Here is a 14,144-nt window from a genome sequence, read left to right on the forward strand (position 1 = left end):
GTATGCCCGGAGAAAAAAAGTCCAGTGTGCTCTTCTGTATACTCACCGTACACCCGGAGCCAAGAGCCCACAGCACCTAATACCCCCCCCTTGCTATGAAGGCCCTTTTTTAAGTATTTAATTCCCCCTAATATTTTTAATATTTAATAAAATCTGTTAAATTTTATTTTCTTTGTCTGTCGGGTCATTGGGGTGTTTTGGGACCTCCTCTGGGTGGAAATAGGAGGAGTGTAACCCGCGACAGGAGCGGTCCGCTTCTCGACCTGTGACATTTTCTAATGGTAAATGGTAGAGATGAGCCGGATACTCGGCTGAAACGAGTATCCGGTACGGATAAAGCACTTCTGCCGAGTACGAGTATTATACGGGTAATACGTGTCAATATCTGTGCTCGGATTAACCCTTGTGTGGTGTTCGGGTCTGTGGGACCCGTTTTTAATGTTTACCAAAAGAAAAATTATGTAATTAATTGTTGTTTCAACCTCAGATTCATTGGCCTTGGCTCATTTTCTATAAAGAACATAAAAATAATCAACTTTATAATTACTGTACACTGTACACCCCCCTACACATTTATATTACATATGTGGTGTTCGGGTCCACTGGACCCGGGGGTAATAAGAGAGTGAAAATTGAATGTGCTATGTAACTTCACTTTGTTTTTCTCTTATATGGGACTCATGTGAGTGCATGAGTGTGTTTGTATATATTTATGTACATATGTGATGTATGCATGTCAGAGTTTTGTCCTTCTGCACTTGCTGTAACAGCGAAAGGATACAACATGTTATACATCAAGCATGAACACTTGTCTGCCCCCACTGTCCCAAACACTTTACCTTTTGTCCAACAGGAACCATTCTACATTGTACCATTATATCCCTTACAAAAAATAACCATGGTTGTATTATAGTAAAAGTGTAGTAATCATGGTAAATTGGTGTATTGATTACCATTTGTAAAACCATGAGTTTACCACAAAACCTATGGTGTGTGTGTGTGTGTTTGTGTGTGTGTGTGTGTGTGTGTGTGTGTGTGTGTGTGTGTGTGTGTGTGTGTGTGTGTGTGTGTGTGTGTGTGTGTGTGTGTGAGTGTATGTGTGTGTGTGTGTGTTTGTGAGTGGGTGTGTGTGTGTGTGTGTGTGAGGGAGAGTGAGAAATAGAGAAACTACAATTTCATATCTAAGCATTTTCATCATTTTAGGTTGTAGCCAAAAGCAACACATTGTACTGCAGTGTGTGTGGACATAAGATGGACAGGAAGACACAGTATACGTCTATAAAATGCAAGAAATGCATATGCAACACAGCTACACAGTAAAACTCTGCTTCTTATGTGTTGTGTAGGCTTGCATGAACAGATTATGTGTTCAGTGTGGATGATGTGTTATGATAACGCATCTTTTCAGATGGGGCTTGTGCTGTGTAGACGGACACAAATGTGTACAATTTCAAACTATGTTCAAAGAATTAAACATCAAAGTGATGAAAAACTTATTTGAGATGAAAAAGTGATGAAAATACTTATTTTAGATAAACATCTAGAGGAGAATAGAATTTTCTTCTCTTATTTCATATTATCACAAAAACGAATAGCACTTTAATCTATAAATAGTCCTCTACCAGTGGTAAATGACAAATATTAACCATAAATTATGTCTATGTTACTTGCAATAAGGCTAAAGTATTCATCTGTAAACAATATTACATAAATTTGTATGACTGCATTGGTTTAAGATACAAATAATACAGTGGGTCCACTAGACCCACAAACATTGTCTAAGTAACAGAAATATGAACACCACACGAGGGTTAAATGAAAATCATCATTGGGTAGCTGATTGTGTCAGCGTTCTGGGTTAGGCTAATAGTAAAAGCGCCCCTCCCCTACATACATACAGATGCTCTGCTCACTCACACACAGAACAGCTCTCTCTCACTGCAGCCCGCGTCACCTTTCAAAAATATAACATAATCTGGCCCGCAGAAAGATTTTTATTCACTTTGTTTTATATTCGTTTGATTTTTGATTTAAACGTTCATGTGTTCGTTCACATGTCGCGTCTAACAACGCTTTAAAACGAATCAAAGCATTACTTTCCAAAGTGCTCGGGAGCAGAACTTGTGCTCCGTGTCATGGGTCGCGTCACCCGTTGCTACGCAGCCATTAACCGCACGCTCCGTGAGGTCGAGGATAACGGAATGCGTGATCGGATTTTAATTCCTCAACTGAACCTCGCATTAATCATATCATTGTAACCATGTGATCAGTTAATCTGGTCGGGACTTTGTAGTGTTTGTCCAGAAAAGATTTGTTACTTCCGGGTGGATACTCAGCTGATACTCAGAGAAGATTGAGCTGCGGTGGGGTTAGTTCACATCAAGTTACAGCATCTAATGGAGACACCGCATATGGAGGTAGTAATGCAACACATTTTAAACTACATATAAGAAAAGAGCCATCAAAGTGCCCAGGTTAAGAAAAGAGAAAAGATGAGGAGAAATGTAAAGAGGATAAAAGTATGTATACTGCTATAATGAAGTATATAATAAAGTATAATATTATGTAGCTTGCTATACAATTACACATAGAGCAGTATTTTTTTTTCTGTCCAACTAGCTTATGTAAAATTGACTACCCATTCAAAAGTTATGGGATAACTTTCACTTATTAATATTTTCCCACATAAAATAGAAAATTCATTAAAACTGAAATAACAAAGAACATAATGAAGTCAATACTATGACTGTATATTAAAAAGATAAAATCACTGCTTATATATTTTCAAGTATTATTATACATTAAATAATAGAAATAAAACATGACATTTACAGAAATATTGTACTTTTTTGAACGTTAAAATAGCTCTTTTTCTAATTCGCAATAAATATAACAATTTCTGATCAACCCATATATTAATTGCATGCTTAAAATAAAATAACGTTTAAAGCCACGCCCATTTCAAGACAAACCCCGCCCACTTCCGGGTTAGGCCACAGCCACTCCGAGTACAGATACAGATACAGATAATTAATATGGTTAAAAAATACAGATACAGATAATGCTGTACTCGCTCATCCCTAGTAAATGGCTTTACCCAATAAACCCATAATGAGAAGAATTGTGAAAACACTTTAGGTGGTAAACTGATGAAAGTCATGAGATGTGCACCGTTACATAGTTCTGTATATTGTATTTGGGATATTCTGAAATGTTTTTAACATTTGAGATTGTTTGCAGTTTAAAACTGTGATTTTTCTATATAAGAGGAAGCATTGTGATCCAGAGATGAAAGGACTGAAATATCTTCTGTTTCAAGGTATCGTATCACTTTACTTCTATTCATGCATTTTATACGGCAAGATATTCTGTCACAGAATATATATATATATATATATATATATATATATATATATATATATATATATATATATATATATATATATATATATATATATATATATATATATATATATATATATATATATATATATATATATATATATATATATGAAGAGTTTGGTTCCAAAACGCAATAAACGCCATTTTTGAAAAAAATGAGTTACTGCCAGAATCAGTATTATATCAGGTCAGTATTAAAAAGTAAATTCTTAATTTTATGCAAAATCCAATTTCCGCAGTGTTATTCTGTCATCTTTTCTCCCTTTTTTCCCAAAATGCAATAAACACCACTCCCCCTTTTCTACAGAATGCCATAAATCCACTCCTCCACAGATTACAGCGCACCATTCACGCAATGTAAACAAAGAATGGCGGCGCGTTGAGTACACGGAATCCTAGTTTTCCTCATCTACTATGAACTTCGTGATCACCAAACAAACAAAAACAAAATAATACTTTAATAGCATTGATAAACCTGTGATGGTTTTCTGTGACGGGAAAGAAACGTAAGCCATCAACATGTAATAATTTACGCAGAGGCACTCGGGAGACGGGTGCTTGTTTGGCCGGGCCGACAGCATCAAGCTTCTCATGCTAACATATTGACCCCAGAGGATCTTATGAAAAACTTTCCATAATTTTACTCAGTCAACGAAAATCGAGCAGGACCAAAACATTTTACAGCTGATCGCTTTGAAAAACGTTAAGTGACGACGTCAAGTATAACCGATGACTTCTTAATATCACAAAGTAAGTGTTTTAATTAATGACATTAATGTTTATATTTTTAATTAGTGTGTACAACTAGTCAACTAAATGAATATAACATGGCAAAGATGAATGCACATTTATATAGGCGATTGATTCAATAGATTTATAGCATTTTTAATAAAAACTTGGATTTATTGCATTTTGTGGAAAAAATAAACCGTTTTTATAATAAATCTTTGAAAATCAAGTTATGGATTTGAATTTTTTATGTTTTTATAACCTAAAGATGCTATGTGAAAGTTTGTAACAGAAAACAGTGGTTTTCATCTTGTCACTTTATAGAAAACACGTTTTTACCGAAATTTGTCAAAATGGATTTATTGCGTTTTGGAACCAAACTCTTCATATATATGTAATGTTTTTTACATTTAATATGTTGCAGTATGCTAACAGGAAGCAAAAGTTACATAAATTTTCACATTGCTTTATTTTTTCTGCATAGGAAATTTTTTTCATATTGCCTACTGTCCCTTCCCTGAAAATCAAACACAGGATCTTTTGCTGAATGGTGATAGTAATCAGTGCTTTAAGTGGCCCAAAAGAAGTGCCAGTACTCAATTTTTTTTTTTTTTTTTTTTGCTGACTCGACTCCTATATTGAAGGGGTTTTATATTCAGCAGTCAACAGACGACCTTGTAAAAATAATAAATCCTTTTATGGGCTCTATCTTACACCCACGCAAGTGTCTTTCGCTAGTTTCCACCCTAATTTTCACGTTTAGCGCTGCGTTGTTTAAATAGCAAATGCATTTGCGCCCCCTTTTGCGCCCATGGGCGTTCTGGTCTGAAAACGAGGTGTGTTCAGGCGCATTGTTGGCGCGTTGCTACTTTGAGGCAACTAAAATAGACTACGCCATTGACCAACAAAAACCTGTTCTAAGTCAATGGCGCAATGTGTTTTATGTTATTTAAAGAGCGCATTAGTAATATGCGCTAAACGGGAGGACAACGCGGGTTTGCTTATCACAAAGTACACGAATGCGCAGCAGCACAAACATGCTTTTAAATATGAAATATTAAAGGATTGAATGTAAAAGATTACTATTGAGTCTCTTGGACATAAATGAGGGCTAATTATGAGACGTTAGAAGGCGCAAAGAGCTGCTACACCTGCAGCCTGGTAAGTAAATAAATGCTTTGCTTTAAACAAATGCATCTGTTTTTAAATGTTTTTTTTATGCTACCTCACGGATTTATTGTATATGATGACTCTGTACCTGCGGATAGGGTGAGATGAGAAACATTTTTAAGTAATGCTTAAAAAAACTCTTTGTTAAAAACACGCTGTCCAAAGTGCTGAAACGTGAGGAGAGCCGTTTGTAAATTCTTTATCTCCTGTTTGTTACAAATAAAGTATTTTTAGAGTACAAACCTTATCTTACATACTTGTAAATTATTTTTTGACATTTAAAGCAATTACAAGCCTGTTTTTTTACATCCATGACTAAAAGAAAACGGGTTTATTTAACATTAATCTTAAACTGGGGATCTTCTTCGTCCGCTTAGTTTTTCAGTTTACAAAGTTCGTCATCTAAATAGGGATTAGACATAGCGCCAGCGCAACTTGCTTTTAAAGGGGATGAGAGCTGAGACTCTCATTGGTTTATTGCACATTACGCCCAAAATACTCTCATTACAATAGGACCAACACTTTTCGACCATGCGCTCGGCGCACAAACCCCTTTTCCTGTCGTTAAATTAGCAAAAGTGGATTCGGACACGCCCATTTAGACGTTGCGCTGTGCGCTTTAGACAATGCGTTTAGATCGTTAAAATAGGGCCCTATAAGTTTGTGGATTTGCTTGAGCTAGAAATAGCTATTGAACATATATAAAATGTGCAAAAGGTAGATATGTGAGTACAATTTTCAGCATGGTTACATGCTAAAACTAGTTGTTCAGATAGAAAGAGCTTGAAAAAATTTTTTTTTAATTACACCAAGACCATGTCTATGGGTTCAAGAATAACAAAATACTGGCCATTTGAAACTAGAAAGTCATCCCTTTATTTTCGCCCATTGTTTTCCATTTTGCGGGTGGTAAAACTACTGTGCATTGAAATTCATTGAAATTTCACTTGTAGTTTAGCAATTAAATTAAATGTCTATTACAATTTCAAGAATGTTTTTACTCTGCACATCGCCTGACGAAATCTGAAGTTGCGTCGAGGGGAACCAAACTGACAGCCGCGACAGCGGAGATTGTCACGTACCTACAAAGTATTGGATAAAGCTTGCGTCTGACCTGCAGCTATCATTCTGGCTTGGTGGGATGTCAGCCAGCGAGTCCTCTGATTCTGACCTTGTTCTTTTACTACTCAGAGTCTAAAACAAGAAGGGCATATTAAGTGTTCATTGTATTTTCATTTTAACCGAGCAGCTATTGTTGTGCGTTTCACACACAAACACACACCTCTCCAGACAACGTTGACACTGACTGACAGCAGCAAAAGCGATGCATGTGCTTTTAACGTGTTAAACTCAAGGGTGTATGGGTAATGTAGTCTTTGCTCTCGGTGGGATGAATTAGGAAGCGTACATTGTGAAGGGCGCTCTGAAAAGCGCTAGCGCAGCAAAAGGATTAAAACCTCTGATTTAAGCAGATGTGCAAAATGAGTGTTCCGGTACGCTAAAACCACGTTCTGGGCTCACGGAGAGGTGGTGGTACGCTCAAGAGCTATATTTAGAAGTGGCGGTACTGAGTACTGGCGCGTACCGGCCCACTTAAAGCACTGATAGTAATTGAGATTCAGGAACTGAATACTAAAATTGAGAGGTAGACACCCTGTTTCTTCCACAGGTGTTCTGCTGTATGAGACTTTGGCATGGGAAGTGAGAATGCCATCAGAAATTCATGGCCTCAAAGGTTCCTGTCTGGTTATACCGTGCTCTTACTCTTACACTTTATACCCACCAACTAACCCACGTAGAGTTGTGTGGTATCAGTATGTGTCGAGTGGCTACCCTTTAGTTTGTGATCCCTTGAATCCAGGCAAAGTTATTGACAAGTTCAGAGGAAAAACTGATATATATAGGCATAGAACCTCAGATCGGGATTGTACTCTGCTGATCAAAAGCGTGGATCTGTCTCACAATGGAGAAAAATTATATGCATGGATTGACCCAGAAAATGTTGGAAATAGCGCCTATAAGTTTTATGATGTCACCTCCACGATTACTGTTGACAGTACGTAAATACTTCACATGATCTTTTAATGTAATATTTTTGGTTTTAAACGGACACAAGGCAGCATTTTTATGTTAATAAATCATCTTCGTAAGTCGGTCTATGGTTAAATGACTCATTACATGACGAATGAAGACTCTCTCTCGCCCGCCCCTACCGTCTGTAGGAAGAATACCCCACTTGCAAGTTCGCTGTATCCGACCCGGTATCCTTCAGTCTCGTAAAGTCTCAGATATAGAAAGCATTTACTCCCAGACACTAGGGGGAGCTAGTAGAGAAATAATACTCAGACTTGCCTGGTGTCCCTTTAAGTGTCATTACACACTGTAAAAAATTCTGTAGACATTAGAATGTTATTGCAGCTGGGTTGCCGATAATTTACCATAGATTTACGTTTATGTTATTTACTGGCAAGAGTTTGTTCAAAGTTAAATACATTTTAAATATGAACAAGTCTTTATCTTTACAGAATAAAACTATACAAGAACAGCCTCATGCAAAGCATTCTGGGAACCAGAAATCATCATCAACCTTTTTCTGTTTTTTGCTTCAGATTTTGTTTTCCAGAATGTTTTTCTTGATGCTGTATTTTTTTTTTTACTGTGTAAAGACAAAGACTTGTGAATGTTTGATGTTCATTTAGCTTTGAACAAAGTGTTGCCGGTAAAGAACATGGGTTTAAATCTGCGGTGAGTTGCCAGCAACCCAGCTGCAATTTCTACGGAATTTTTTTACAGTGCAGCTGTATCATCGGTTGCCTAACTGTAACATTTTTCCCTACTGTAGCAAATCCACAGCAGCCCATCATTAATATTTACGGAGGAGCAAAGACCGGTGACAGCATTACAGTAGTGTGTTACACCTTACACACCTGTCCATACAGCAAACCAAACATCATTCTGAAGGGTATTGAAGGATCTGATGTAATAGATGATGTCGATATCAAAAATGGTCAATGGAAAACCACGCGGACACGCACCGGTGTCGTGAAGGCTGAACGCTCAGATATTGAGTGTACTGTAACATATCATGGAGGCATAATAACAAGAGTTGCAAAATCACAAAGTGCAAAATGTGTGTGTGCATATGCAATCACATACAAATTCAAAGACATATATATGCTTGCCTTTATTTAGTCTGTGTCTTACAGTTTCAAAATGAATTTAAAGACATTAAGCATTTCATTATTTGTAAATTTGAAAGAATAAAAAAGTAAAATCCATTCAAATTTAGCTTTAAAATCATGTTTGATGTTTGTGTAAACTGCTTATAATTTCAGGTGTCTATTATAATATAACCATTGAGCCTAAACTGGCAGCAGATATCATAGAGGGTGTTGATATGAACTTGACTTGTACCGTCCATCATTCCTGTCAGAATAATCCTCCGATCCTCTCCTGGAACTATGAGAACATGCCGGTCAAAAATGGAAAGAAACAACTTGCAGGGTTTGAATTTGCCACCTTTTCCACCATAACCTTTTTGGGGGCAAAGAAAGATGATGGGAAGAAATTAATCTGCACTACAAATATTTCTGGACAGAAAATCACAGCATCCGTCGACTTACATGTACAACGTGAGTGATTTCAAGACATCATACATGATGTGTGCGATTCTCTGTGTCTTATCATTTATAGATTTTTGTCTGCAGATTATTTTACAGAGTCTCCAAAACCAGTGACTCCAGTCCAGAATAAATGTATGTTTCTCACATTTGTCCTTTATCTCTTTACATAATATATACATTATAATGACTAATAAATTATTTCATCTTCCACTTTCTTTAGTGTGTGCGATTCCTCTGTGTCTTTTCACTTTTTTTTGTCTGCAGATTCTTTTACAGAGTCTCCAAAACCAGTGATTCCAGTCCAAGATAATATATGTATGTTTGTGTATTTCACATTTGTCCTGTATCTATTCACATGATATATAAATCATAATGACAAATGATTTTCTTCTTTCATTCCTTTAGCTGTTTCCCAGAATGAACCCGAGTTGATGACCTTTGTCATGATGATAATTAGGCTTTACATTCTAGCCCCCTCAATTGCCTTTCTTCTCATTTGCATTCTTGCTGAAGCCATATACGAGAAGTGTAAGAAGAACAGGTACATGTGTGTTACATCAGGGTTATACTTAGAAAAAGTCTAAATTTTGTATTTATATATTGACATAATGTAATTTATTTGGGCATGTACAGCTTTTTAATATTACAATATAGATATTAATTATAGGCCTTCACCTGGTAATCCAGAAGTCAGTAATATGAGGTAATAAATGGTAAATGGTAAATAAATTAGGTAATATATATTTAGTTCAGATGCAAAAGCTGCTAAATGCCATCTCTGTTAAAAATGAGGTAATGATATTTTGATGAATGCTTAGTTCAAATCATAGCTATCAATACTACACTGTGCTAACGTTACTATGTAAAATTAATGTTTATAATGTTAAGTGCAGATCGGCTGCCAAATCTCTCTTCACATAGTGTCGATCCATGATTGCCGTCTCTCGTCATCTTTAGGAAACCAAAACATTTGTTATTTTTGACAAGGAATTTGTTACAGAGTTCAATTTAGCCCCAGGCCATTAAACAAACAGAGGAAGTTACCGGAAGTTAAGTCCAGTCCAGATGTTTAACTGCGACAACGTGCATGCATCCAATGAAACCGTCTATACATTCATCCAATACTTTCGCTTCAAATCTACTTGATCCTTGCCTCAGGCCATTCAGAAATACCTCTTTGTTGGCAGAATCCAGTAAAGCTCTCTCTGGCGTTGTTTCTGCTCATCTCATGCTAATCTTGAGTACCTATTGAGTAGTATTACATCCTTCATATCTCTGAATCTTCATTTTATCAGATTTATAAAAGACAGATCAGCTCAAGTGATTGTTTTCAGAAAATCACAAAGGCATCCAGCAGGAGGAGCAAGTCACGAGCAAGCACACACACACACACACACAAAACACCTTCATAACTTATGATTCACTATATGTTTGTGTCATTTACATTATATGCATTTACAACAAACAAAAACACATGCACACCTCTGCTACTTCCTTGGATAAACAAAGTATATCCAATGTTTCCATAAGACTGGCATACTTGGAAAGCTGAACAAGGCTTCTCCTAACATCCAAAAACACGCTTCTTCAAAGCTTCTTTCAAAACAAAGAAAATTACCTGTGTTGGGGGAGATTCGAGACATGAAAGTATGCCTCACTAGGTATATGGCTGCAAACCAATCTTGGGGATGGATGCATCAAAAAATGCTTTTCTGCGACAACATCTTGAACGGCATCTTGTCAAGTGCACGATTCAGCGAGCGCAAATCCAAGATCGGTCGTAACTCACTATTTTATGAGTATAATGAAGTAAGGGCTGTAAAACCCTCACCTCATGTCAGTTGGAGGGAGCAGCTCTATCGCGTCCTTCCCAGTAGGACCACGATCTCCGCACGCAAGACATGGACATCTTTCACTGAGGTGAAGAGGAAGCCTGAGAACTTGGGTGGATGCAGGGGCGAATTAAATCGCATAGCCGAGTCTGATTGTACATAGAAGCAAACACAATGGGCTGGGTAGCTCTAGCCAAGCTCTTAGGGACCGTGCTAGGGGAACTAAGGGCACCACAAAAGTACCCACAGTGGTAAAAAGCCCCAGCATTCTGGCCAAACATTGGCCTACTAATCATCCCCTCATATGCTAATTGGTGGTTTTACTCTGTCTCCTCTCTATTAATAAGCTGGTGTATGGTGGGCGTTCTGGTGCAATATGGCTGTCGTTTCATCATCCATGTGAATGCCGGACATTGATGTTGGTTGAGAAAAATCCCCCTTTCAGACAAAATTTAAAGCCCTTTGAGTGCTGCAGAAAAGCGCCATTTAAATGTAACATATTAAATATATCATTAAATTAGCGGTGGCACTGGCCACCCATGGCCTCCCCCAAGCTATGCCCCTGACTTGACTAATACTGAATTTCGGAATTTGAACTGAGTGTAATAAATTCATTGCATAATTAGTCATGACTACATAGAAGATTAAAACATAATGTGTTTTTAAACTTTTTACTTCACCTTCATGGTGCTTTGTGTCTTTTGTGCTCTTGACAGATAGCTTCACTCATTCACCGCCATTGAAGAGATATCTCGTCATTTATGAGATCATATTTAACTAATAAATATGCCTTTTTGGACGAATTTCAAAGTGAAAGTGTAATACCGCTTTTATCCACCAGATGGCCAAATCGAATTTATCAAAAACTGATGTTAAAAAGATTTAATGGTTATTTTAACTGCCTTTATGTTTGATAGTCATTCTGAGTCTGATCTCTAACATAAATTCCTTTACAAAAACGCAATTTTTTAAGCTTTTTGCTCAAAATGTTGTATTTTTAAGAGAAATATCCATATTTCAGTGGTTAAATTAAGTAGAAAAAGTAAATATATAATGAAAGTTTTTTCCCCATTTTGTTTGTTTGTTTGTTTGTTTATTGTTTGTTTGAAAGCAGAGGGTGTGTTCTTTAATTTAATATAATTTGTATGTTTATATATTTATAGAAAATGATTTTCCTGCAAGGAATTTTGTGAAAATTTTGTTCAAATCACAAAAATGCAGGTGGGCAACTTTTCTCAAAAAGGCTGGCGGTGAATGAGTTAAAACGGCATGTGGAGCTGCACAGTTCGACTGAAAACTGGAATTAAAGTACTGTATAGTGAGATCAGAGTGCTTGTTATGCTTTCAAATGTCACTCGCCAGCTGGTCTGAGCAGCGCCGCATAGAGTTAAGAGCAAGGGGGCCCCCTAGTGGTTCAGGTCTCTATGCAGCTTGCGTGCCCTGTGGATAGGGAGGATCGGTTCTGACTTCAGTTACAGTGCTGGGTAAAATGACCAACTGCTCGGTTGTTTCAACTCATGGTTTAGTAACAGTACATGCTGGTGGGTTAAGATGACCCAGCAGATGGGTTATTTTTATCTCAATTGGTCTGTCATTTTAACCCAGCAGCGTGTTCTGTCTAGACCCCGAAGCCATTTGTTTTGAGAATAATGGCTGGCTGATGAAGTTATTGGCTGGCTAGCCGGCTCAGCCGAAACCTAAATGGCTGCTGCAGCCGCCAAACTTTTCATAGCTGCAAATGGCTGAAGCTGCCACATGTCTACAGATGTCTGCGTTATACTGATTAACAGTAATGGGAAAATTACTTACAAAGTGTAATACATTATATATTACAAATTACTGTCATTTGAAAGTAATTAGTTACATTACAATATTACTGTCTCTGAACTGTAATGAGTTACACTACTTTTGTGTTACTTTCATTAAAATAACAGAAGTATGACTAGGCATTATAAAATGTTAAAGTGTAGTTTATTGCTGCTTATATATCTAAAAGTTATGTGTTTGCCCTCGAGCTTTGAATAGGCACAGTGAAGACTTATGGCAAAATACAATAACTGTCAGAATTATAAACATAGACAAATGATCTGGTAAAAGTCTGTTAAATTATGGTACACCTAACCAAACACAAAAGAGCTAGAGCCCACTATAATGCTACCTATAGACTAATAACATGGCAAAACACGCAACCTCTTTTCATTTCTATTCTTTAATTCACTTTTAATTCAGAGCCACAGCACAAACATGGCATGCATTGGTTTGAATGAATGAATGAATATAGGTTCCCATACAAAGGCTGGTAAAAACTTTTAACATTGATGTTTAAAAGTCTACACTTATTTTACGTTGTAGTTTTGGTGGCTGTTTGTAATAAAACTGTAGATAGCGTAGCAATAGCCTAGCAATCTATTATGTATCTGGACTGTAACCATAGCAACGTTAGCTTACCTTGTCATTGCTGGTGTGATATGGATTTTACTGGCAAGCTTTTTAAAAGTCTCTTTACTTCTGAGGTTCAAGCAGCACAGGAGACCGATAGAAAGAAACTTTCTGTTGCTTTTACTTAGTGCTCTCATTCGCAGAATTATGCGTGTGCTGTGCTACCGGACCTGATTGCGACCACTTTAGTCAATGTAATGCCACGCGCGAACTTCCCAGAAGCGGCTCTTATAAGAAACGCATCTATATTTGACTTCACCGATTCCAAATCGCAGTTCTAATACAAAATGAAAGTATAAATGAACATGCTGCATACAGCACCCGGAAACAGACATATTACAAACGTTATTTTACCCGCAGCTTTTTCCTGTGTGGATGCTGGTCGCGCGCATTGGTCAAAAATAAAATAACACGGTCTATTTTTGAAATGCATTGTTGTGACGCGCACGTTACTAATGCATCGCTTCTTCTGTACGGAAAACGAGCAATTTTAATTTCCCAATCTGAAAACTGCAGCCTCCGGAGGTCGCATTTTTACGCGGCCTACGTCATCAACACTGTCTTATTTCAAAATATCAACACTTTTAAAGTTTATTCTTATTATAAGTTAATCGTAAATTGTTGTAATATGCGTATGGCTTGCGAATGTAATGCTCAGTTAACTTAAATAAACCAGGCTTGATGACGTATGCAGCCTGCATATGCAACCTCCACAGGTTGCAACCCCTCTGTGTATTGTTGCAACGAGCGCTGTTATGAAACCAATCGGAAAATGGATCTCGTGTATTGTTTATATATTTCGTGTGTGTGTGTCTCTATGTGATAGATTTATTATTTGATTGCAAATAATTCTAGCCGGCTCAGCCAAACTTTATCAGCTGGCGGCTCAATTTGGCTTAGGAAATTATTGGCTGATAACGGCTGAACTTCTAAATGGCGCAAATGGTGG

General features: G+C 37.1%; 1 protein-coding gene across 1 annotated transcript in view; it reads left to right on the forward strand.

Annotated features, from left to right (window-relative positions):
* Window positions 1-3,288: 3,288 nt before the first annotated feature.
* Window positions 3,289-14,144, forward strand: part of LOC141361530 (sialoadhesin-like) — a 60,956-nt gene continuing 50,100 nt past the window's right edge. Inside the window, exons 1-4 of the mRNA XM_073863014.1 lie at window positions 3,289-3,319; window positions 6,971-7,357; window positions 8,144-8,392; window positions 8,637-8,933. Of these exons, the coding sequence (XP_073719115.1) occupies window positions 3,289-3,319; window positions 6,971-7,357; window positions 8,144-8,392; window positions 8,637-8,933 (964 nt within the window). The remainder of the gene's footprint in view (window positions 3,320-6,970; window positions 7,358-8,143; window positions 8,393-8,636; window positions 8,934-14,144) is intronic.

This window comes from Misgurnus anguillicaudatus, chromosome 24 (assembly GCF_027580225.2).
Source record: "Misgurnus anguillicaudatus chromosome 24, ASM2758022v2, whole genome shotgun sequence".
Classification (NCBI taxonomy): Eukaryota; Metazoa; Chordata; class Actinopteri; order Cypriniformes; family Cobitidae; genus Misgurnus; species Misgurnus anguillicaudatus.